Here is a 27,291-nt window from a genome sequence, read left to right as displayed (position 1 = left end):
CTGTCTGTACTGGCATCCATGTTATAACTGTGAAGAATTTACCCTATTTTGCGTAGATGACAAACAGGTGATCAGGCTGAAGTCACTTGGAAGACACGGTGTCCTTCAACAGATGAACTGATGGTGGAACATCGAGGGCAGCTTCTACAGCGTCACTCTGTATCCACCACCGAAGTACTGGAACTGTTGAACTGTTGATCCACTGGAACTGTCCATCTGTTGCACTCTCAGAAAATTTAAGGCCTTTATGAAAAATTAACTGTTGGTAATGGATAAAAAAAGGTTGTGGCCAGTGGGCTAGGCTCGCTGCCGTAAAATATCAGTGAGCTAGGTAGACACCGTACTACTGTGTCCGTTATTATTTATTAGTATTAGTACAAATTCTTGCCAAATAGTTAATACTGTCAAGAGTTATTTCAATTCTATTATAACATGGCTAGACACAAAGTAAAGATTGATGTACACTCAGTCCAAAGACGTCACTAAAGAGTGAAAAATATTGTCCAGTTTATATACTCTTTTAAATGTCAAACAATGTTAGTTTTAATGTCCTTGTGACTTGTTCTTCTGGTTTCTGTTTGTGTCATGAAAAAGTCCATTGGTTATTTGTAGCCTGGACAGTTTCTGTTGAAATGACAAATATTATTTTTGTTTTATGTCCTTCTTTGGTTACAAGAAATCTTTTTAATAAAAGGTCATCACTTAACTGTTCTTGCAAAGCAAGCCATATTATTTTGAAAACTGCTGTTTGGCCTTGCACATTTCCTCTTTCACTGCACACAGTATCATTTTGGGGAAAAAGCATTTTAATTTATACAATCTCTATCAACCCTAGCTGCAACAGAAAGAGAGGACAGTTTGAGATTCTGCTCATGTTGTCCAGTCACAAGGCCCCCCCCCATGAAAGGATGATAGTACTGTTGTGTAAATTGTATAAGGTATTCAGCATAACAACATAACAGTAGCTCTTTAAAAAAAGTTGTTTGAAGCACAGCAGGTGGCCTGCTACCACCCCCAGTAACTCTTGCTGTTTGATTGTAATTTACAGTTAATTTTGATTGTGCTCACAGCTTTCATTTTTCAACATTTCATATGGTAGCATTAACAGATTTTTTTTGCCACCATGTTTGACAAAAATCAGGCCTTCTTCAGTTTTAATTGAGCCTTGTTTGGTGGGTGCCCTGAATAACCATAGAGGCGGGAGTCTTATTTGGGCAGCTGTAGGGGTTGTTTGTGTTATTGCAGGCATCCTGGCTATGAGTTCATTTGAGGTTGCTGTAACCCCACTTTGTTGGGTGAGGAATGAGGGAGCTGTCACCATGAGGCTCACAGTGTCTTCCCCACAGGGGTGCATGTTCTCCATACTTCTCAGCTCTCCAGATTTTCGCAGAATGTCCAGATTTTTGCCTCATATTTTTGGTCTGCTCCTCTTAAAATTTGAGGTTTTTTTGCAAATCACTGGCAAATCATTGAGGACTGAAGTCAGAAAATATTGGCAGATATTTGAGTTTCAGATTTCATATCCTTCAGAAAATTCTTGCTAAAGCAAAATCTGTTAGTCTGTCAACTTTCTAAGTTTATAAATAGCAATGTTTAAAAAGTGTCCCTATTTTGGGGCCTTTTTCCCCCCTTTATTTGTGGCTTTGTCCAGATTTCTTGTACTAAGAGGTTGAGAGGTATGATGCTCTCAGACTTGCATTATAACAGCTACCAGTCCATGGTAGCTTAGTTACCCTAATATGTTCCCTGGCCACATGTTTTACATCCTGAGCCCTTCTTCAAGAGGTTTGGTACTCATGTGACTGTCTTTGCCCTACCCCCAAGATGGGCATGCCTAGCCTCCCTTGCCAGCTCTGTCAATCATCTAAGCCACTTATTGATCTCTGGTTAGATGGGCCACAGACAAGACTTCATCGGTCTGTACCACCACAGCTATCTTAACAAGTGTGTTGCAAATTTGTATTAGTCATCTTGAACTTGCTAAGCCATATGAGAATAACTGACAAAGTACGTGCACTAGATGTCAGTCCATGTATAGTTAAATGGGTAAAGCACTAATTAAACAACAAGACACAGATAGTTCTGGGGGTAGTTGCTCATCCCAGTGGTGGCTACCATTAGTGACCCACAGGGCTGTGTTGTGGGGCTGCTTCTTCTTTTTGGACCATGCTTTTCAGTTGTAAAAGAGAGAAGTGTGCTGTGGATATCGGCATATGTTGATGATAGCACATTGTGTAATAATTACTTTATAAAAAACTCTACAGTATGTATGCCTGATGCATTAGTAATGACCCCCATCATGAAACTTGGTAAGAAACATATTCGTTATGATTACAAACTAAAATGTCACTCATAAAAAAAGACATCATTAAACTCTTGGGATAGTGGTAGACAGCAGTTTAAATATGGCAATGTGTGTCTTTTCTATCCCTTGCTTAATTGTAAAGAGCAAGTCTATTCACACCAGAGAGTTCAATGCCACACTTTACATCACACTGATCTGACTGACCCATTATTATTTAATACAGTAATGTATTTAATAGTCTTCCTAAGGCAACTCGAAGTGCACTAATAAACCCAAAAGGAAGGCACTGGTTAGGCAGGTCGATATCAGTCAAGAAAAGTTTATTATCAACACAAAAGCACACTGATAACAAGGTTAAATCCACACAAACACTTTAACTGTTTTCTCTGCGGTTTTCATCTTATAACATCATCAGATGAGCGTACCATCCGTTAAAACTTTAATTATATACAATGTTTAAAAACCTAAAAGCCAATCAAATGAACTAAATGATTAAAGGAACCATTAAATTAAAAGGACCAGTGCATATCTAAAAAGTTGCATAAAATCACTGTTTTTTTTTTTTTTTTAAAGAACTGTTTGAAAAGCTTAAAAACATTTCAAACATACACATTCAAACATATAATTGCACAATACTAAATACATACATTTATAAAAATGCATAAAATAATAAATATGTAAAATACATATATGAATGCAATGTGTTGAATTAAAACCTAATAGCACCATTTACTGACTGAAGTTGTAAATTGCAACCTGGCTGAGCTCAGTTTTAACACAGGCTTCAAACCAAGGTATGCATTTGAATTGCCAATATAGTTCCCCATATTCAAAACGGGTTTCCCAAGGACCACCCGTGGGATCTATAGGTAACACTTCTTGTTGTTGTGTCTTTCGGCTTATCCCGGTTAGGGGTCGCCACAGCGGAACTCCGGTCCGCTAATGTTTGGATGTGGATTTTTACGTGCTGAGTTACCAGCCCTGATGCACAACTTTCAACGAAGGCACGCCCATTCACGTATGCCTCCACACAGAAGATGCTCTAGCTGAGAATCGAACGGGACAATGTCTTGCTGAGGCGCGACAACGCTACCGCAGCAGCACTACCGCGGGTCATTATATGCAACACTTCTATAGCATAAAAAACAAAATTGGCATTAATACAGTTTTGATTATGTTTGCACAAAGCATTATTAATATGTTTCTTTCTATTATCCTACATGTGTTCACAAACCCACATTTTAAATCTTCTCTCGGTTATTCCTACGTAAAACGCGTCACATTGATTGCATAAAGCTAAATAAATAATTCCATTTGTACTACAATTTGCATACCCCTGGTTTTAATAAATTTATTCCTACATTTTAAGTGTACCATTTCCCCTACCTTAATATAGGGACACTGGGCACAGTTGCCACATGTGTATGTGCATCTCTATCTAAAATCTGTACCTTTGTATCTAGCTGCACCACCTTCCAAGATTGACTTTATGTTCTGACCCTTTTTATAAATACATTTAAAGAGGTTCTGAAATATATTATTTAAATCAGAAATACTGGCAAACATTTTCCATCCATCCTGTATGATATCCACAAGTTTAGCATCTCCATCATACGTAATTATCAATGTATTTGCCTTATTATAAGTCATATCTCCAGCATTCTTTTTCAGGCCAGTATCTACAACACCTTTTCCCAATATAGGGGCAAACCTTGTATTCCTGGCCTCCACAACTTCATGAAATAGCTCATATAAAAGACAATCGGGGTACCCCCTACCTTTAAAAAGTCCATTAGGTATGTACATTCTTTTTTAAAATCTTCACTATCAGAAATCATCCTGCTAAGATGTACAAATTGTCCCTTCACCACACCTTTTTTTGGTAAAAGGGATGTGCACTACCGTAATGTAGGTATGAATTCGAAAAGGTGTCTTTTCTATATATATATTAGATTTGAAATGTCCCCCAGCTTTACAAGTTATTTCATATGTAAACCTGAGAAATTGTGTGCTATTAGTTAAATAATCTAAAAACTTCACCTCAGAACCAATCCAAAAAGGCAAATGTCATCCAGAAAACGGGCATAAAACTTCCAATATTGTGTATATTCACAATTAAATTATTATTATTATTATTACTATTATTACAATTATAACCTTATTCTCCACGCAAATATGTTTAGTTTTTAAATCAACATATTTAGCCAGTGGTAATGTTTTTGATCCGTCTGCCGACACTATAGGCCTAAGTGGGGGATCTTCCGAATTTTTATGTAATTTGGGAATACCAAAAATAATTGGTATTCTAGGTTTCGATACATACAGGAAGTCATAAGTTTTACTATCTATAACATCTTCATATAGCATATCTTTTAATAATATATCTATCTTGTGGTATGCTAAATTGACTTCATTCCTTGAAACACATGCATATTTCACTTCATCCCTAAGTATTTCATTCATTTTACCCTCCTAAATTATGTTCTCCATAATGACTACTCCCCCTCCTTTATCTGGTTTCATAATTCTAACTTCAGCATTATTTTTCAACTTACACAAGGTCTCATTCTCTCATTTTTAGTTAGTTCTAATATTTATTTATTTATTTAGATATATTTGTGGTGACAACAAATTAGTTTTTGATTAATATTTATGAGCCTTTAAGAGAGCCTGATTAGTGTATTTGAAATGTTTTTTTAAGAATTCTATTGGTTAATGTGTTTTTAGTGAGTTATTTAAGATGCAATTAGAGTAATTACTTGATTGTCTGATGAAGTCCAAGTTACGTGGACGAAAACGCGTATTGTGGAATAAAAGCGTTAATGTGTTTTTGTTTCGTGGATGGTAATAAATTGTGCAGTCTTTACAAAGTTGGTGGTTTTGCCTCTCCATTAGCCCACTGCGCTCTTTTAAACATTGTATATTCTTAAGGTTTTAACTGTTACGCTCATCTGATGAAGTTATAAGATGAAAACGCGGTGAAAACAGTGTTTGTGTGGATTTAACCTTGCTGTCAGTGTGCTTTTGTGTCTACAATAAACTTTTCTTGACTGATATCCAATCTGCCTAACCTGTGCCTTCCTTTTGGGTTTATTAGTTGACTTATTCAAGGCACTTTACCATTTTTTATCTTTACAACTTCAAGTACAGCCGTTCCTTAGTAGAAGAGTCACATAGTTGGAAACTAGAACTTCTCAGAAATTCAGTAGTTGTCATTTACAAGTTACTTGGAAGAGATCTCAGTTGGGTCTGTAGGGGTAGTATTTCTCCTTGAAACAGTATTCCTGAAATATACCACTGGGGGATCGAACGGAAGAACCTAAAATATCAGTAATAGAAAAAGTGTGGCAGACTCATTAAGCAACACAGTACAGAATAAGATAATAGAAAAAGCTTCCATATGCAGTCAGCACAGTTCAATTAAACTCCTTAAAGTCATTTTATATATACACAGTTCAATTAAACTCCTTAAAGTCATTTTATATATATATATATATATATATATATATATATATATATTTTTTTTTAAAAGCAAGTAAATTGTAAGCTTTAGAGCTGAACGTGTGAATGTGTACTGTCTTGAAAAACAGGTAAATCATATACCAAAACAAGGAAATCATATAAACCCCCCCCCACACACACACACACAAAAAAAAAAAAAAAAAAATGAAAACCACAAATAAAGAAGACTGGCAACCTTCAGACCAGCACAAATACACACGGACAATACAAACCAATTTTGGTGTAGTCTGCAAAGTCCATTCCCCCCATACACCACCCATGTGGACATTTTCACCCCTTACTTTAATAGAATACTGTGGTGGTGGTGCTGCGGTAGCGTTGTCACCTCACAGTAAGACATTGTCCTGTTTGATTCTCAGCTAAAGCGTCTTCTGTGTGGAGACATGCGTGAATGGGCGTACCTTCGTTGAAGGTTGTGCGTCAGGGCTGGCAACTCTGTAAGTAAAAATCTACTGCCAATCATTAGCGGACCGGAGTTCCGCTGTGGCGACCCCTAACCAGGAAAAGCCGAAAGATACAACAACTTTAATCGAATAACTTTTCACAGTTGTACATTGATGGAGTAGTACCATTCTTCCTGCAATGACCAGTTTCATTTCTCATGCCCTTTTGAGTTGCAGGACACTGTAATACTGGCTTTTAGATTTACTACACTTAATGATTGCTGTCCTTAATGTTGTAGAGCATGATACTAAACATTAGGATATTTATTGCATTGCCCAGCCACCATAGGTATTGCCATGAAAAGATATTGCCTTGTATGAGGACAGACCCACTTAATAGTTGAAAAAATCAAGCTGGATGAAGAGTGAGTTGAGACCCATTTGTTGTACTGCTCAACACTTGTCTTGAATATCTACTGTTACGGAGCATGCCTCCTCACATAAATGTACTTTTTGTTTTGTTTTTTTCTAGCTGGTGCACACTGGGGAAGACCTTAGCAGAAGTCGAAAGATCCTACGCTCCATGTCTCGAAAGTAAGCTATTGCTTTGTTCTTGTTTAAATTTTTTTTTTCACGCTGGCACTGAAAATTTTACAGAATATGAATGTGAAAAAAGAAGCATAAAGTTGCATTTTTGGGTAATTAAGATACATTTGTTATGGGACAAGATGATTTCATATGTGCAGTTTCTGTTTGTGCCTGGCCCTTTAGATGTTTTTACTTGTTTCAGAACCAGTGGAATGCTTTGAATGTGAGGGGTGGGGTCTGACCATGGCAGAGGGAAGAGAATGTTTAACTTGATACAGATTCCAACTGATTTAATTTAGAGTTTGTGTGGCAGTTGGAATATACAGGAGAAGCCTTAAGTAAGTCTTCTTCTATCTGTAGTAGCCTTTTCGGGCCATTGGAGGTCATTAGGATCCATAGCTCCTCATCTCCTGAGTGGAGTCTGAGTCACACCCACCCAGATGGCAGGTCTTGAAGTCATCCCTCGCTCAGACTGCCTGGCTGAGCTTATCACTGGTGAAGTCTATGTATTTTTCCCTGTCCTCGTGGTTCTCTCTCCTTGTGCTCTCCCATTCTGATATGGATTGAATGATGAGAATTTTCCTCAAAGCCCAGATCCATCTGGGGATTTTGCCTTCTCTGACTCATGCTGTATCTGTGAGAGCTCCAACCCCAGTACCTCAGCCTCCTCCTCCAGTCCACTTGGCTTCGGAGTCACAGGTCCTGGTGATCCCAAGTGGCTCAGCATTGGATCTTGGGATACTTTTTTCCCTGACTCCAACAGTGTACCAGACTGGCTTGGCTCTGATTCTGTCGGAGCAGAGCGGGTCCGAGGGATCAACGCTGGGTCCTTGGAGTTGGTGTCTGCTTTGAACTTCTCAGAGCCATCCTTTCCTCTGGGGGCCTCTGCCTTCAACAGCTCAGGTCCACTGCCCTCTGATGATGTCTGATCTAGGATTGCCTCTTGTCTTTCTCCCTTGGTGGCTCTGCCTCTGGGGTGGGAGGCAGGCTCCTTGGCATCCTCGGCATTCCAGGTGGTAGAGAGGACTTTCTCGACACCTCGAGACACAGTCCTTCCTCTGCCAAGCCCTTCCCAATCCTCTGTGGATCGAAGCCTTGCTCCTAATCATCTGATCCACGGTAAGCCCCTCCCAGGGAGCCTCCAACAAACCCATCAGCAAGGGGTTCCCCTGTCTTGAGTCCTCCCCTGAGTATCCTGCTGAGGACATCCCCCGGAAGTGTTAGTGCAAGAGGAAGCACATCGACTCCCCCATGGAGTCTTTGTTAGAGGACACTGACTTTGATGAAGGGGAAGGGTCCCCCCAGTCTCCTATGGAGATAGCTGAAAAATTCTGAAGCAAAAGGGTGGATGGTCTTCTCATCCCCCTTCCTTGGTGGAGTCAGTGCTCCCGGAGGCGTTTGGGATGGAACCATCTACATCCTGGGTGACCCTACCTGTGGATCAACTTATTGACCTCATTGCCGCCGGGCTTGGAAGGAGCCTGACACCATGGAACCAATCCCAGAGCACGTGGATAAGTACCTTAGTCACCCTCAGGATCGTCCTTTCTGGAGTAAAGGTGTCCCATTTGATGTCAATGTGATGTTGGCAGCCACCAAAAAAGAGCTGTCTGAACAGAGCTCTACTGTCCACCCCCTCACCGAACAAAGAGTCTCTGGTCTTGGACAGACATGGAAAATAGATGCATGTCTCCGCCACTTTTTCACGGAGAACATTGAGTTATCTGGCACACTGCACATGCCTCCAGAGATGACCTGGTGAAGCAACTTTCCACCACTAGTGCATTCACTGTTGGAGGAAAACTTCAAAAAGGTTTCCACGCAGCTGAATACTATGGCTTTGATTTCTAACTCCTTGATGAGGCTAATCTCCCACATAGTAGAAGGAACCTCTCGAGCAGCTGGTTCAGGCATAACCCTCAGGAGACATGCCTGGATGAGACTGTGTGGGTTTGCAGATCCCTTCAAAACATCATTCATTAATGTCCTGTTTGACGGTCCCTCTTTGTTTGAATCATCGGTTAAGGAGACTCTTATGCACAGTGAACAGGAAGGCAAGACTCTATCTGCCGTAGGGTTCAAACTCCCCACCAATGGACCTTTTCCAGGGAACCAGCAGAGTGGGAAGAGGATGTGGTTCCACAAATCCCAAGGGGACTTTCTTGATTCGCAGGATAAATCCTCTTCTGGGGGCAGAGGTAGAGGATTCAATGGTAGATGCTGCCCCAGAGGGAGGGGGTGTCCACAGAACTAGGGCTTCCATGGCCCAGGAGGTCTTAAAGAAGTTTGAAGAAAAGGCAAAATCTGTGCAAACAGTCAAGGACTTTCTGCAGGTACAACCACCGAGATTCAGCAGAAATTGGCCTACTAAGAATTGGTCCTTTCCGGACTCAGACAGATCACAGAGAGGCAGGAACAGGCGTACCAGAGGTAGAGGGCAAGCTAGAGGCCACTACAGAGGCCGTCGGTGGCAACCACCCAGCCAGAGAGGTAGTGCAGGAACAGCAACAACAACTGCTACACCAGGACAAACACAATGACTTATTTTTGACTCCGCCAACCAGGGCTCAATTAGAAGCACCATTGGGCGGAAAGCTTTCTTTATTTTCAGAAAATTGGCATTACATTACAAGGGACTCATGGACACTGCAAATAATAGACAAAGGATACAGGTTCCATTTCCACACATTGCCAAAAAGAAAAGGAATGCCATACCTGCCACCAAGTCAGAGGGCAGAGGCTTTGAAACAAATCAGCAAATTACTGCAAATGAAAGCCATAGAGAAGGTTCCTCTCTCAGAACAAGGCCAAGGTTTCTATTCAAGGTTATTCCTTGTTCCAAGGAAAGAAAATCAATGGAGGCCTATTCTAGATCTGTCCGCACTGAACACTTACATCATTGTGCCGAAATTCAAGATGCTGACCCTACAGCAGCTTCTTCCCATGCTGGGCAAGGAGTCTTGGCTGGTGACTCTAGATCTCAAGGAGGCATACCTGCATGCCCCTATTCGACAAAGTTGCAGAAGACACCTCAGATTTCTTGCAGGATCAGAGCATTATCAATTCTCAGCATTGCCCTTTGGCTTATCTACTGCGCCCAGAGTATTCACGAAATGCCTGGCATCAGTAATTGCACACTGCAGACTTCAGGGGATTCAAATCTACCCATATCTGGACGACTGCTTGATACAAGCAGACAGCAAGACAAATTTGTTAAAGGACTTGGACTATGCCATCCAGCTATTACAGGCCTTGGGATACACAGTCAACATCCAAAATCCAAGACTTGTACCATCCCAAAGGATAACCTTTTTGGGTGCAGATCTAGATACAACCACCCAGATGGCCTTTCTCACAGAAGAAAAACAGAAACAACTTCCAGATTACTTCAAAAATCTGACAAGACAAACTCAGCTAACTGCAAGGAAGATCCTGCAGGCCCTGGGTTTCATGGCATCCTGCATAATACTAATTCCACAAGCCAGGCTACATATGAGAAGATTGCAATGGTACCTAAGGAGTGTATGGACTCAGCACAGTCACAGCTTAGAAACTCTGATTCCAATCATACCTTGCCTTCAAAAGGAATTCCTGTGGTGGGCTCAAGCCTGCCAGACCAACAGAGGGTTGCCTTTCTTCAAACCAAAAGCAAGCCAAACCATCACCACGGATGCTTCAGACCGAGGTTGGGGAGCGCACATGGAGGACGGATGTATCCAAGGGCTATGGTCTCAAGGGCAGCTGCAAATGCACATAAACCAAAAGGAAATGCTGGCAGTGATACATGCAATCGAGGCTTTCAAGCCTTTCCTTCAACAAGGTCACCTGCTAATAAGGACAGACAACACCACAGTTATGTGGTACATAAACAAGCAAGGAGGCACGCACTCCTACCCTCTATGCAGACTGGCTATGAATCTATGGGATCTTTGTTTGAAACACAATATACAACTGCAGGCCCAGTTCGTGCCAAGGAAAGACAATACTCTGGCAGACAGCTTAAGCAGAACTACCATGGATGCACACGAGTGGATGCTGCACCCAGACATCTTCTTACTCATAACACAGACATGGGGAAGGCCCAAGATAGATCTGTTCGCCTCACCCCACAATCATCAACTGAAGATTTTTTGCACAAGGACATACCATCCACAAGCATGGAAGGTGGACTCTCTCTCATTCAGCTGGAAAGCCCGAAAAGTCTATGCTTTCCCACCAATCCCATTAATGTCCAAGGTTTTACTGAAGATCAGGGCAGAACAGCCAAAAGTGATTCTGATAGCTCCAGACTGGCCAAGGCAGCATTGGTACCCACTGTTGAAGAGCTTGTCACAGACGAAACCGTGGCCTCTCCCATTATGGCCTCTTCTTCTGATGCAGAACAATTACAAGATCCTGCATCCCAACCTGAAGACCTTGCAGCTAACTGCCTGGAGAATACCATGACTCCTTCCCAGGACATCTTATCCCATAGGGTAAAGGACATTATTATGGAAGCTCGCTGCCCTTCCACAAGGAAGGCATACTCAGCAAAATGGAAAAGATTTCTCATTTGGAACACAACAAAAGGCCTCGATGCGACAGTGATGAACATGTCACATATACTGGAATACTTAGCAGAATTGTTCCACAATGGCTTGTCTTATTCTTCCATTAAAATACATGCCTCAGCAATTTCAGCAGAATACAGTGTAAATCCTCCTGTTTACTCACATCCTCTCTTAAGACAATTTCTCAGAGGAATCAAAAACATCAAACCTCCAAGGAGACCACCTTTACCTACTTGGGACCTTAACTTTGTGCTGGAAAAACTAACACTTCCTCCATTTGAACCAGCAGCATCGGCAGATCCACAGTTTCTATCCTGGAAAACTGCATTCCTTCTGGCCATAACTTCAGCAAGAAGAGTATCTGAGTTACAAGCTTTAATGGCAGTGCAGCCATTTCTTATTTTTCATCAGGACAGAGTTTCATTAAGAACCAACCCAACTTTCATGCCAAAGGTGGTATCTAGAGTATCTTTGAACCAAGCAATTCATTTGCCTACTTTCTTCCCAAATCCACAAAATAAAGGGGAGAAACTTCTACACACTCTGGATATCCACAGGCAATTACGCTACTATTTGGACAGAACTAAGAGTTACAGAAAGACTGACCAACTGTTTGTAGCTTATGCTGCTGGGACACAAGGAAAGGCAATTTCCAAACAGACAATCTCAAAATGGATAGGAAATTGCATTCACTTTTGCTACTCCTTTCATGGAAAGACTGTTCCTGTGAATATTAGGCCTCATTCCACGAGAGCCACAGCCACCACTACAGCCTTCCTAAGAGGGGTGGCTACCAAGGACATTTTAGAAGCTGCTACATGGAGCTCCGTGCATACATTTGCCAAGCATTACAATCTACCCTTATACTCCAGATCCAGAGCAGGTTTTGCTACTGCAGTCCTGCAGGGTCTCTTAACTACACCATCATTTTCTTAGTGCCTCCACCCCCAGATTGGCTATGGTATTCTACCCATATGTTATGACTGCAGATGCATCCTTGAAGGACATAGTACAGTTTTGTACCTACCATAAATGTAGATGTCCAATAGGTATGCATCTGCAGTCAGGTTTACCCTCCCTCTTTCCCCTCTGTGGTATTCCTAGGGTGCTTACCCCTTCATTAGCTAGCTGGGGGAATCTGTTATGGTGTATTTGTTTGTATATATATATATATATATATATATATATATATATATATATATATGTTTGCATTATGTTTGGAATTTTTTGGCATTTTATCCAAATTTAGCCTTCATAGAGGGCACCTGGCATCTGGGGCAAGAAAAACTGAGGAAGATGGCGTCGGCTGATGCTTTTATACCCCAGACGCTCTGATGTCAGGGAAAGTGCGACATCAGCTGAGGCCAGACCCAGACTTTGGAATCCGGCCGACCGAAGGGCTGCCTGAGGCAGGACAACCCGTATGTTATGACTGCAGATGCATACCTATCGGACATCTACATTTATGGTAGGTACAAAACTGTACTTTATGATGCACTGGAAGCTTCATGTAGGGCAGCTATGACTGGGGCTGTGATACGTAGACATGCTTGGTTAAAGGATCAGTCTTTGCCTGACCATGTTAAAGTAAAGTTACTTGATGCACCTTTGGAAAAACAGAAGCATTTTTGGTGCTAATGCACAAGATGTATTGAAATCCATAGAGGAAAAAGCAAAGTCAGTACAGACAGTCAAGGATTTCCTTCAGGTTCAGCCACCCAGATTCAGCAGAAACTGGCCCTCAAAGAAGTGGTCCTTCCCCGGCTCAGACAAGTTTCAAAGGGGAAAAAGCAGACGTGCCCGAGGTAGAGGGCAATACCAAGGATCTTACAGGGGACGCCAATGGCAACCTCCAAATCAAAGAAGTGGTGCAGACAGTTCAGCTGCACCACAAGGACAATCGCAATGACTTGATTTTCATTCCGCCTACAAAGGTTCAAAGAGAAGCACCCTTGGGCGGAAAATTATCCTTATTCTCACAAAACTGGCATATCTTAACCAAGGACAACTGGATTCTGGATTTGATAGACAAAGGTTACAGATTCCACTTCCACACATTACCAATAAGACAAGGCATGCCAAACCTGTTACATCATCAAAGGGCAGAGGCATTCTCTCAAGTTTCCAAGCTGTTAAGTATGAAAGCAATAGAAAGGGTTCCTCCTCAGGAGCAAGGCCAAGGATTTTATTCAAGGCTGTTCCTTGTTCCAAGAAAAGAAAACAAATGGAGACCCATACTGGACTTGTCATCTCTAAACACTTTTCTCATAGTGCCAAAGTTCAAAATGCTGACGTTGCAGCAACTCCTTCCCATGCTGGGCAAGGGGTCTTGGCTGGTCACTCTGGACCTCAAGGAGGCATACCTGCATGTCCCAATCAGACAAAGCTGCAGAAGATACCTCAGATTTCTTGCAGGGACAGAGCATTATCAATTCTCAGCATTGCCGTTTGGCTTATCTACTGCCCAGAGTGTTCACGAAATGCCTGGCATCAGTAGTGGCACACTGCAGACTGCAGGGGATTCAAATATACCCCTACTTGGACGACTGCCTCATACAAGCAGACAACAAACAAACCTTAAAAGAAAATTTGGACTATGTCATGCATCTACTGCAGGCCTTGGGATACACAGTCAACATTCAGAAGTCAAAACTACTGCCATCCCAACAGATTATCTTCTTGGGAGCCAAACTGGACACAGAAAACCAAATGGCCTACCTCACAGAGGAGAAACAGCAGCATTTACCAGAGTACTTCAAAGGCCTAGCAAAACTCTCCCAGCTGACTGCAAGGAAAATCCTGCAGGCCCTGGGGTTCATGGCATCTTGCATCCTTCTGATATCTTTGGCAAGACTTCATATGAGAAAGCTGCAATGGTATTTAAAAAACTTATGGTCTCAACACAGCCAAAGCCTAGAGGACATAATCCCACTTATTCCATGTCTGCAAAAAGAATTTTTATGGTGGGCTCAAGCCAGTCAGCAAAACAAAGGTATGTCTTTCAACAGACCTCAAGCAGGCCAAATGATTACAACAGACGCCTCAGACCATGGATGGGGGGCGCACATGGGGGACAGATGCATTCAGGGGCAATGGACCCCAAAGGAAAGACATCTGCACATAAACCAAAAGGAAATGTTGGCAGTGATACATGCAATCGAGACTTTCGAAAAATCACTACAACAAGGACATTTACTGATAAGGACAGACAACACCACTGTCATGTGGTACATAAACAAGCAGGGAGGCACTCATTCCTATCCCCTCTGCAGACTAACAATGCTTCTCTGGGAAAAATCCCTGAGCCTGAAGATACATTTACAATCCCAGTTTGTACCAGGCAAGGACAATGTACTGGCGGACAACCTGAGCAGAAATTTCATGGATCCACACGAATGGATGTTGCATCCTCACATTTTCTCTCAACTGACGAAGACATGGGGAAGACCGGATGTAGATCTTTTCGCATCCCACTTAAATCATCACCTGAAAAAGTTCTGCACAAGGACTCACCATCCTCTAGCCTGGAAGACGGATGCTCTCTCCTTCAGCTGGAATTCTCTAAAAATGTATGCATTCCCTCCTCTGCCTCTGCTGACCAAGGTGATACTGAAGATCAAAGCAGAACACCCAACAGGTATTTTGATAGCTCCAGACTGGCCAAGGCAACACTGGTACCCATTGCTATTGACCATAACTCGGACAAAACCATGGCCTCTGACCCTATGGCCCCTGCTCCCTAACGCAACACAATTACAGGACTGTACATCAAGACCTGAAATCATTACATCTGACAGCCTGGAGGCAAAATCGGTTCAAGAAATCTTGCTGGAAGCACGCAGACCTTCCACAAGAAAAACATATTCAGCCAAATGGAAGAGATTCAGCATCTGGAATGCCAACAGGGGTCAGGACACAGCATTACCGAGTATACCTCAGATTTTAGAATACTTGGCAGAACTACTTCATACTGGACTTTCATACTCTTTAATAAAGATTCATGCCTCAGCAATCTCAGCAAAATACAACTGTGACCCTCCAGTGTTTTCTCATCCCTTGCTAAGACAGTTTCTAAGAGGAATAAAGAATATCAAACCTCCCAGAAAACAGCCAGTACCTGCATGGGACCTCAATTATGTGTTGGAAAAATTAACTCTTCCTCCATTTGAGCCAGCAGCAAGTTCAGAAATGCAATTTCTTTCATGGAAGACTGCCTTCTTATTGGCAGTCACATCTGCAAGAAGAGTTTCGGAGATACAGGCACTCATGGCAGTGCCTCCCTTCCTCATTTTTCATCAAGACAGAGTTTCTCTAAGAACCAATCCTACATTCATGCCCAAAGTTATTTCCAGGGTGTCTCTAAATCAAGCTATTCACCTGCCTACATTCTTCCCCTATCCTCAAAATAGGGGGGAAAAGCTACTGCATACTTTGGACATACACAGGCAACTACGTTACTACTTGGACAGAACTAAGGCCACCAGAAAGTCTGACCAGCTGTTTGTAGCCTATGCTGCTGGAGTGCAAGGAAAAGCAATCTCCAAACAAACAATTTCAAAATGGATTGGACATTGCATCAGATTCTGCTATTCTTTCCATGGAAAAGTGTGCCAGCCAATATTAGGCCACATTCCACCAGAGCTATGGCCACTTCCACAGCTTTCCTAAGAGGAGTGGCAACAAAGGACATTTTAGAGGCTGCTACTACAACCTGCCCTTATATTCCAGATCCTGAGCAGGCTTTGCTTCGGCAGTCCTGCAGGGGATTTTAGCTACACCATCCTTATCTTAGTTCCATCCACCCCCAGCTTGGCTATGGTATTCAACCCATATGTTATGACTGCAGTTGCATTCTTGAAGGAAGTAGTACAGTTTTGTACCTACCATAAATGTAGATGTCCGATAGATATGCAACTGCAGTCGGATTTTCCCTCCCACCTACCCCTCTGTATCCTTCTTTTTGGGTCCCTACCCCTTTTCCCTTTAGCTGGGGGTATTCCTATGGTGTATCTGTTTATTACTGTTGTGCATGTTTGGGATTATTTTTATCCATTTACCAAATTTAGCCTTCCTAGGAGGGCACCTGGCATCTGGGGCAAGAAACACTGAAGAAGATGGCGTCGGCCGATGCCTTTATACTCCAGCCGTGGTGACGTCGGAGAGGAGGCGACACCAGCCGACGCCGGACCCAGACTTTGGAATTCGGCCGACCGAGGGCTGCCTGAGGCAGGACAACCCATATGTTATGACTGCAGTTGCACATCTATCAGACATCTACATTTATGGTAGGTACAAAACTGTACTTTCTTGCATGCTCTGCAGAGAGGCCATGAGGGTCTGGGAATGGGCGATTGCTTCAAACTGCTTTCTCATTGCAATGCACATCCTGGGATAATCCAACATTCTGGCGGACAGTTCGAGTAGGTCCATTTTGAGTTCTCACGAGTGGTCCTTGAACGAGTCAGTAGCGAACAAGATTTTCAGTTGTTGGGGTCAACCTTGTTATTTAGGGGGGAGGCAAATAGATCACAGCAAGTACAGCAGGTACTTCACTCTGATCCCCTCTGCTGGTGAATCACCCAGGAGGAATGCTCTAGTCCACAATTGGCCCCTTGGTATCCTTATCCTCCGATCCTCCTGATACCCAAGTTCTACAGAAAGCCATCAGGTTGAAGACCAATCTTATCCTCATTGCCCCTCACTGGCTTCATCCGGTATGGCTCCTGTTTCTGTGTTCTCACGGCAACTATCCTCCATGGATACTGGATTCCAGACAGGGTCTCATTTCACATCCAACGGAATGACAGTTCCCCAGTCTTCGGTCCCTCAAACTAACCGCTTAGTTTTTCCACTTCCAGTAATCTTGCTAAAGTCCAAGCTTCCTTCACCTGTCCTTGACATTATCCTTGCCTCTCCAAAGCCCTCCACCAAGAAGGTATATTGTAGCAAATCGAAGAGATTTTCCATCTGGGCTTCTCAAAGGAATATAGACCCCTTTTCAATCTCAGTTTTGGATGTCCTTATGTTTTTGAGTTTACTGTTCCACAAGGAAGCTAGTTTTTCTACATTAAGGGCGCAACTTGCATCTATCACAAATTTCCATGTTGGGAAGGATTTCGGTTTCCCTCTACTCTTTCCTCTTTCAGACTTTGTCTGGCATTCTTAAGAGGTTTTTCATCTAAGATCTCCAATCAAGGACCCTTGTCCCCCCTGGGATCTTACTGTAGTACTCCAAGGTCTCACCCTGAAACCTTTTGAACCTGCTAGTTCTTGTGAGCTGAAGTATTTGTCATGGAAGACAGCCTTTGTTGTGGCTATTACGTCAGCCAGAAGAGTTTCAGAATTGCAGGCTCTGTCTTCTCAACCACCATACATAACGTTTTTCAAGGATAGAGTTTCTGTTAGGATGAATCCTTCCTTCATTCCCAAGTTCGCTTCAGAGGCAAACATGAACCAGACCATTTACTTGTGTTTTTTTCCCAATTACTCGAATAAAGGCGAATACTTGTTATATTCTTTGGACGTTCACAGACAGTTACATTTTTACCTATGCAGAAGTAGACCGCATAGAAAGTCTGAGCAGTTGTTCATTGCCTTTTCGCCAAACAGGTTGGGCCAGGCTGTCTAAGATTACTTTAGTTAAATGGATTATGGAATGTATTTCCACAATTTACTCTCAGCAAAGCAAGCAACTTCCCCGGCCAGTTAGAGCCCACTCCACCGGATCAATGTTGACCTCTTCAGGTTTTTCTGCTAGAACATCAGTTGATGAAATCTGCGCTGCAGCTACTTGGTCCACAGCCCATATGTTTGTGTCTCATTACAAGCTGGACATCATTTCCAAGAACAGAGCCTCCTTTGGTTCAGCAGTGCTCAGGCATATCCTACATTGAGGTCCTCTCAGGGTTTATGTAGCTGGGGACTCTGAACCATTTGTGATGCGTAATGAAATGGACAACATCAGAGTAGAAGTTATGTACTTAGCATAACTTGATATCTGTGTTGTCCAGTTTCATTATGCATCACAGTCCACCCTCCTTCCCCCTTCCTTATACAGCTGAGAGTGATCTAGAGGATTACAAAACCCACTGGTTCCTAGTTTAGACTCTGCTAGGTCTTTTGTCTCTGTATTTCTATTATCTCTGAGATAACCATCTTGAGGAAGGGGCATTAAACTTGATCGGAGGGTTTGAGGAGGAGTGAGGCGTCATGGGAGAAGGAGGAGTTTGAGGTTCAGATTGTATGTCTGAGAAATGGTCGGCTTGGATCCAAGGAAGGATCCGAAGACCCATTCATGATGCATGATGAAATCGGACAACACAGATACCAAGTTATTGTAAATACATAACTTCTGTTTTAGAATTTGAATTTCAGATGTTATACATGTAGGACAGGTCATGTGTTTCCATTTTCTACTAAATTTAATTTTTAGTAGCCAACAATATGAGATCTAGCAGGATTATCTGAGTTATGTAATGTATGTTTACATTAGTTATACTGATGAAAAGTAGACACGCTAACAGTACAATCTCACCTAGCCAGCTTCTTGCAAGCTTTGTTGTAGTGGACCCAGTGGGATTTTCCTAAAATATTTGATAGAAATCGCTTAGCATGTCAGTATTACACCTTTGAGAGACATTCTGGCAAGCCTGGCTGGAATGTAAAAATACTTTGACACTACCAAAAAAAAAGCTTGCGTGATATACCATACCTATGGGCAAACATTACATTCTCTTTCTTAATGAGTTATTGATATACTTAGATCTAGGTCCCATAGCAGTCTAAATACATTGGTCTCGTTTGTTTTCATTCAATCAGGTATTTTCTACAAGGTGCTAATGTGTTTACCCCTGTGGTTTTGTTACTGCCTTGTGTCACTGCAGCAAGGATAGTACTTTCTTTTGACAGCACATAATTTGACTTTTCTTAAAAGCTGTTAGCACTAAATTAAAGATTTTTCTTGGAATCCTGATTCCCCCCCGTAAGTTCCGTAATGGATTAGTAACTGCTCCTAGTACAGCAATTCTACAAATCTAACCAAATTTCTTATGAATTGACGGGTGTATATTTTTCACCTTCTTGTCAATAATAGGCAAGAACTCTCTTTTCTAAGGTTCATAGGTAAGTACTAGGCTAAGTGCCCTTGCAGGCCATTTTAAGCCTAGCCAGTTTCCCCTCAAAGGTGAGAATTAAACTCTGTGCCTTGTGTCTGTGAGGTAAACACCTTAACCATTATGTCAGTCCCCAACCCTTTTAAGCCACTCACCCATGTAAGTCTTCTTTATTTCCATTTCCTTTTTAATTGTTACATTAAATCCCTCGCTATTGTTTTTATCCCTAGTCTACTTCAATACTTTTTCCTTTAAAGCATCTTATAAAGCCTTTACTTCCCACAAACCTTTTCACATATCTTAATATCCTTTAGATATTAGCCCCTCTTTTAACCTTGCTGACCTACTGTACAACTCAAAATTAAAGACTCATGAGTCCCTACACACCCATTGGAAGTGTAGTTATGTTTCAGACAACCCTTGTTTTTTGTCCTGCCCAAATAAATATGGATGTAACCATTCTTAATTTAACAAAAAAATCAGCTGTTAGACAAAAAGGAATACTTTGTGAGGCTTAAATTACCCAAGAGAACACTAACCATCATACTAACTGTGTATCCTGACTGCCATATGCAAGGGAATACTTTCCATTTTTGATAAAAATCCTTATCCATCTGTAACCTATCCCCAAAATTAAGCTAATTTATCCATTTGGTGCATCAGCTAACTGTTAACTCGAAGTAGCTGTATTGTTAGATTCTGTCAAAAAGGAATATTCTGCAAGGTGCACCTCTGAAGGATTGTTAATTATCTATATAGCTTTTCCATGCTGTAACTTGATAACCTTTTCATCTTCCAAATTAATCTAGTTCTTGAAAAACAACAGCCAAATCGTGTTCTGATTAGATATGTATAGTAAAAGATCATCTGTGTAAAGAGAAACCTTGTATGTTAATCCCTGTAACCTGTATCTGTTAGTTGGGATTTGCCTTAACCTGATTCTTCACACAAAGGAGGGAGCAGGCATTCTTGCTTGGTGTCTTTTCCTAATTTAAATACCCGAGAAATTCATTCCCTATCTTTAATTCTGGCTCTTGTCTCTTGATATACTGAGTGAAGTAATTTAACAAAGCCCCTCAGGTAATTTCTGATTCAGTACTAATTGACTAAGATGCTGACATCTTACCCTGTCAAATGCTTTTTAACCTTTAGACTTGCTACTAACAAAGGGTATTTTGTTATTTTGGTGACTTCTTTTAATAAGCAAGTTTTTTATCAAATTATCTTGAGTGGTTTTGGGAGGTATATATTCCACCTAGTCTAAGTCGATCAGTAGAGGAAGTATTCTGAACAGTCTTTACGCTAAGATAGTCATGGGTGTGAATAGTTGTAGGGCAGTATGAGCCTACTTAAAGAGAGTTTTACCAGGTTTCAAAGTAACGGCAATTATTGCCTGCCTCGAGCATTTTTTTTGGGGGGGGCAGCCAAATTATGAAAGTAGTTGTCTATGACTGTGAAACTATACAGAAATATTTATTTAGCCTCAAAATAAATTTCTATAGGCAAGCCATCAGGACCAAGTGATTTATCTTTACTCAGTTCATTGAAGAGTGTTTGTACTTCCTCTAGTATAATCTCTTCATAGGGAGTCTGTATGGAACTCAATATATTTATTCAAAAGTAGAAAATTTAAAAGTTTGACTAGTTCTTCACTCCATACAGTAACATCTGCTGCATATAAATATTCATAAAAATTAGCAAACAGGTTTCTCCATCTCCAGGAGTGTTTAGTATCTTACTGACACTTTTATTGACCATCTTACCTGCTGTTTACTGGCTCAAACTTAACTCCAGATATTTCTGATTATTATGAGTATTGTCAATGTCCTGTAGTTTGACAGATCTAATAAGTTCAACTTTGTGTGACATTTTTTTTTTAAATTTTTTTAAAATCCACTGAGTCTGTGCACCCGTTTTATTCTCTGTACATGAAGGTGTAACAAAAAGTTTCTGGCAAAAAGTAATCTGTTTACAGTATGCAATCATGACAGAGCAGATGTTCATCGTGTTACCCTGCTGCAGTCATCACACTTGGGTTATCCTGCCGTCAGGCGGTCCCGCAGTCGGCCGGATTTCCAAAGTCTTGGTCCGACGTCGGTTACTGTCACCTCCTCCCTGACGTCAGAGTGCCAGGGGTACATATACTGCAACCGACGCCATTTTCTTCACTCTTTCTTGCCGTGCGGTGCCCGAAGCAGAAGCAGTTCGCAAGTGCCGGTCGGCCATCTCCTGAGATTGTCGAATTTGAATTTTAGACTGAAGTCTTCTATAAAGCTAAGTACCCAGTTGGGGAAACTTTTCTTGCCTCAGACCGATGTCAGAAAAAGTTAACAATTGTATTTCTTGTGGGAAGCAAATACCTCATAAGGATTTTCATTCTTATTGCATACCTTGCCTAGGCCCTGATCACGACGTCACTTCTTGTAGTTTTTGTACTTGGTTTAATAAGCGTACTATTAAAAGATGATTTGATTTCGCACAACACTATTTTGGTAAAAAATTTAACTATAACATGCCGTTGGAGCTACCGACTACCAGCGTGCACAAAAAGCGCAGGGACAAGGACCGACAGCCAAGGCCTACACCCGATTCCGAGGCCTCTGTTGATCCGGTCTCTGGTTCTCCGGTTATCAATGAGGCTCCGACTCAGCCCCTGACTACCGCAGTTCTGGAACCCGAGACCGCTACGGATATTTTGACGGACTGTACTAGGCCGACGCAGCCTTTTACTTCAGGCCCTTCTGACGATTTACCTTCTAAGGACGTCGGTGCTTCTGAAACGCCATCGGTTTCTGAGGGCGTTTTCAGACCGACTATCACAGTCAAAACGTTTTCTAAGTCTAAGACTCCTTCTAAAGCTAAAAAAGACTACACTTCAGTCTCCTATTCAAGACCCTATGCCTAAGAAACAGATGCTCAAAATGGCTGAAGATTTGATTTCTCTTATCAGGGGTTCACAGCCTCCTCCTGACAAAAGGCCTAGACAAGAGGAAGATTCTGTTTCTTCTGAAGAACTGTCTATTTCTTCGGATTCCTCTGAAGACCAAGACTATTCCTACTCTCCTTATGAAGGTTCTGATGCTGAGGACTCTATTCCCTCAGCTTCCCCTCCTGAAGACTACTCTTTTGGGGAAACTTTACACACTATGAGGGAACATTTTCACTGGGAAGGTCAGGATTACTCTGATTCCAAGAAAAGGCTCAGAGAGTTTCTTTTGTTCCCCCAACACAAACCTATAGCCATCCCACCTGTTCTGGACATTGTGGATGATAGAATCCAGTTTCAACCCAGACTCTCTCCCTCCTGCTCCGCCTAAGCCTGACAGATACCACAGAGTATCTGATTCCTACAAATTTCTTTACAAAAGCCCAGTAGCTGACCCAGAGACTATCTCCCAGGGTCCCAAGGGGGCTAAGGCTTCCATGGCTAAAAACCCAGTACCTTCTGAGAGGGACTCGAGCACTAGACAGGTGGGGGAAAAAGGTTTACACCTCAGCCACATTAGCTATGAGAGCACTAAATTGTCAATTTCATATTCTGAAGTATCAGCAGTTTCTAATCTCTCAGTTAAAACAAAAGATAACCTCTCTCCCTTAACAATCTGAATTGAAAGAAGTACAGGATTTGTTGCACGCCACTGAGCAGGTGGGCAAACATACCTTACAATGTGGGTTTGATTCTTTGGAGGCCTCCTGCAGAGCAGCTGTCACTGGATCAGTTATACATAGGCATGCCTGGTTAAAGGAACAAAATCTACCTGATCATGTTAAAGCAAAACTACTGGATGCACCCTTACAGCAGGATTTTTTTTGGAGTTAAAGCAGAAGACGTTTTAAAGAAAATGGAAGATAAGGCGAAATCAGTGCAGACAGTCAAAGATTTCCTTCAAGTACAACCCCCTCGCTTCAGCAGAAACTGGCCAACAAAAAATTGGTCCTTTCCAGCCACTGACAGACTTCAGAGGGTTAAATACAGGCACCCAAGGGGCAGAGGACAACCACAAGCCCAGTATAAACCTCGCCAATGGGGCACTCCAACCCAGAAAGGAGGAGAAGACAGGTCTCAACCCACCAGAAGGCAAACCCAATGACTTGCACCTCAACTGGCCAAACAAAGCTCTTTTGTCAGCCCCCTTGGGGGAAAACTAACTCTTTTTGCAGACAACTGGCACATGGTCACAAAGGACAAATGGGTCCTAGACATAATTTTATGAGGATACAGCTTCCACTTTCACACCTTGCCAATGAAAAGAGGAATGCCAAACCTGCCACTAAATCAAAGGGCAGAGGCTCAAAAACAAATTACAGCTCTCATGGCCATGAGAGCCATTCAACGGGTAACCGACTCAAGAGCAGGGCCAAGGATTTTACTCAAGGCTCTTTCTAGTACCCAGAAAGGACAATGCTTGGAGACCAATTCTGGACCTTTCAATTCTAAACACTTACTTACAAGTCCCAAAATTCAAGATGCTAACACTACAGCAGCTACTTCCCATGTTGGGCAAGGAAGCATGGCTGGTAATGTTGGACCTCAAGGAGGCATACCTGCATGTCCCTATCAGACAAAGTTGCAGAAGATACCTCCGTTTCATTGCAGGTTCAACCCACTACCAATTCTCTGCATTGCCCTTTGGCTTATCTACTGTGCCCAGAGTATTCACAAAATGCCTGGCACCAGTAATTGCATACTGCAGACAAAGAGGAATTCAAATATATCCATACCTGGACGACTGCCTCATCCAAGCAGAAAGAAAAGACATTCTCTTACATCATCTGGCTTTTGTGAAGTATCTACTAAATTGTTTGGGGTACACAGTAAATGAAAAGAAGTCAAAACTAGTACCCTCACAAAAAATGACATTCCTGGCCCAGAAGGCTTATCTTACACCAGACAAGCAACTACAACTGACTCAATATTTCAAGACAATGCAAACAAAGACCCAATTAACTGCAAGAAAAATTCTGCAGGCTTTGGGCTTCATGGCATCTTGCATTCTGATAATACCATTTGCAAAACTGCATATGAGGACATTACAGTGGTACCTAAGAAGTGTATGGTCTCAACACAGCCACAGCTTGGACACAATGATATCTCTCATTCCCTGCCTTCAACAGGAATTTCTATGGTGGGCACAGGCATGTCACCTCAACAAGGGTCAGCCTTTCACCTTGCCCACATCCAGGCAACCTATCACAACAGATGCTTCAGACTTTGCCTGGGGGGCACACATGGCAGGGCAATGCATTCAAGGCCTATGGACTGCAGAACAAAGAAAGCTGCACATAAATCAAAAAGAGATGCTAGCTGTACAGAAAGCTCTGACAGCCTTCAAGGATCTACTACATCCAGGACAACTGGCAATAAGGACGGACAACACCACAGTAATGTGGTAAATAAACAAACAAGGGGGCACACATTCCTACCCTCTTTGCAGGCAAGCAATGATCTTATGGAACACAGCTCTGGCCTACCAAGTCCAGTTACAAGCTCAATTCCTGCCAGGACAGAAAAACACATTGGCAGACGACCTAAGAAGGAACATCAAGGATCCCCACGAGTGGAAGCTAGACCCACAAATATTTACAATGATAACTCAAAAATGGGGCCTACCAAATATAGGCCTGTTTGCCAGTCCTCAAAACTACCAACTGACAAAATTTTGTACAAGGACATTCCACCCTCAAGCTTGGAAAGTGGACGCTCTCTCCTTCAGTTGGAAAAACCTGACAGCATATGCCTTTCCTCCATTACCTCTTCTCACAAAGGTTCTTTTGAAGGTCAAAAAGGAGAAACCTCGACTGATTCTCATAGCCCCAGACTGGCCACGCCAGCACTCGTACCCGCTATTGAAGAATATGGCTCACAGCCCACCATGGATATTGCCTCAAATACCTCATTTGCTCACGCAGCAAAACAAACAGATTCTACACAGCCAGCTAAAAACCTTAAACCTGGCTGCATGGCAAATCTTCTAAACATCCAACCAGCCCCTCTTTCACAAGCCATTCTGGATGTTATTCTGGAAGCCAGGAGGCCAAGCACCAGGAAGGCTTACTCGGACAAATGGAAAAGGTTTTCTGCCTGGAACCAAGCTAAAGGACAAGACACAACTCAGCCTCATATACCTCACATTCTGCAGTACTTAGCAGAGATGTTGCACAAAGGACTTTCCTTCTCCTCAATTAAAATCCATGCTTCAGCTATTTCAGCTCACTACGACACGAATCCACCTTTATTTTCACATCCTCTTTTAAAGCAGTTCCTCAGAGGAGCAAAAAACATTAGACCACCTAGAAGAGCTCCTACACCAGCATGGGACCTCAACTTTGTTCTAGAGAAACTAACGTTACCTCCCTTTGAACCAGCTTTCTCTGCAGACCTTCAGTTCCTATCTTGGAAGACTGCCCTGCTCGTGGCAATAACTTCTTCTAGGAGAGTCTCAGAATTACAGGTACTAATGGCAGTGGAACCTTTCCTCATTTTCCATCAAGACAGAGTTTCTCTACGAACTAATCCTTCCTTCATGCCTAAGGTGGTTTCCAGTGTAGCTTTAAATCAAACCATCCATCTACCCACTTTCTTTCCCAATCCACAGAACAAAGATGAGAGACTCTTGCATTCCTTGGACATTCACAGGCAGCTTCGTTACTACTTGGACAAAACTAAGGCTTTCAGAAAAACTGACCAGCTCTTTGTATCCTATGCTACAGCTTCTCAAGGGAGGGCTATATCCAAACAAACCATTTCTAAATGGATAGGCCATTGCATACGGTTCTGTTATACCCATCATGGGAAACCAGTTCCTCCTACCATTAGATCCCACTCTACCAGGGCAACAGCTACCTCTACAGCCTTTCTCAGAGGGGTTCCTCCCAAGGAAATTTTAGAAGCTGCAACTTGGAGTTCAGTACACACCTTCACCAAACACTATCACTTACCACTTTATCCTAAGTCCAGGGTGGGCTTCGCCACTGCAGTTCTGCAGGGCCTCATTGCCTCCACTAACTGTCTATGATTCCTCCACCCTACCTTAGCTTTGAGACTCAACCCAAGTGTGATGACTGCAGCAGGGTAACACAATGAACGTAGTACAGTTTTGTACCTACCATAAATGTAGATGTTCGAGTGATGTTCATCGTGCATACAGCTGCAGTCATTACAGATGGGTTATCCTGCTGCCAGGCGGGTCCTCGGTCGGACGAATTCCAAAGACTAGGTCCGGCATCGGTTGTCGTCGCTTCTTCCCTGACGTCAGTGCGGCAGGGGTATAAAAGAGGCAGCCGACGCTGTCTTCTTCAGTCTTTCTTGCCGCGGTGCCCGAAGCTGAAGCAGTTTGCAAGTGCCGGTCGGCCAGCTCCTGAGATTTACGAAAATATTTCAGCCGAAGTCTTCTTGAAAGCTAAGTACCCCGTTGGGGAAACTTTTCTTGCCTCAGACCGATGTCAGACAAGTTAATAATTGCATTTCATGTGGGAAGCAAATACCGCATAAGGATTTCCACTCTTTCTGTATACCTTGCTTAGGCCCAGACCACGACGTCTCGGCCTGCCGTTTTTGTGCTAGATTCAACAAGTGCACTATTAAGCACCGGGCGGAGTTCACCCTTCACTATTTTGGTAAAAAATTTAATTATATTATGTCGTCTGATACTCCGACTCGAGTTTTGATTAAGACGCAAAGATAAGGACCACCATATGAGGTCCGCACCGACTACTGACACCACGCTAAGGCCGACTACCGGTTCTCCGGTTCTCAGCGAGGCTCCTACGCAGCCCTTGAGTACCGATGACACAACATTACCAGTGTCTTCAGTACCCGAGGTCGTAGGCTC

At 42.5% G+C, this 27,291-nt stretch overlaps 1 protein-coding gene across 2 annotated transcripts in view; it reads left to right on the top strand.

The window, feature by feature from the left end:
- VTI1B (vesicle transport through interaction with t-SNAREs 1B) overlaps positions 1-27,291 on the top strand; it is a 646,522-nt gene that overhangs the window by 388,771 nt on the left and 230,460 nt on the right. For both annotated transcript variants that reach the window (XM_044074064.1, XR_006365209.1), the window contains exon 5: positions 6,743-6,804. In XM_044074064.1, the coding sequence (XP_043929999.1) occupies positions 6,743-6,804 (62 nt within the window). The remainder of the gene's footprint in view (positions 1-6,742; positions 6,805-27,291) is intronic.

The sequence above is a fragment of the Protopterus annectens genome, chromosome 6.part0 (assembly GCF_019279795.1).
Source record: "Protopterus annectens isolate FY-2018-M chromosome 6.part0, PAN1.0, whole genome shotgun sequence".
In the NCBI taxonomy this organism is placed as follows: Eukaryota; Metazoa; Chordata; order Ceratodontiformes; family Protopteridae; genus Protopterus; species Protopterus annectens.
Note: the sequence above shows the minus strand (reverse complement) of the source record. Positions and strands in the feature narration are given on the sequence as shown.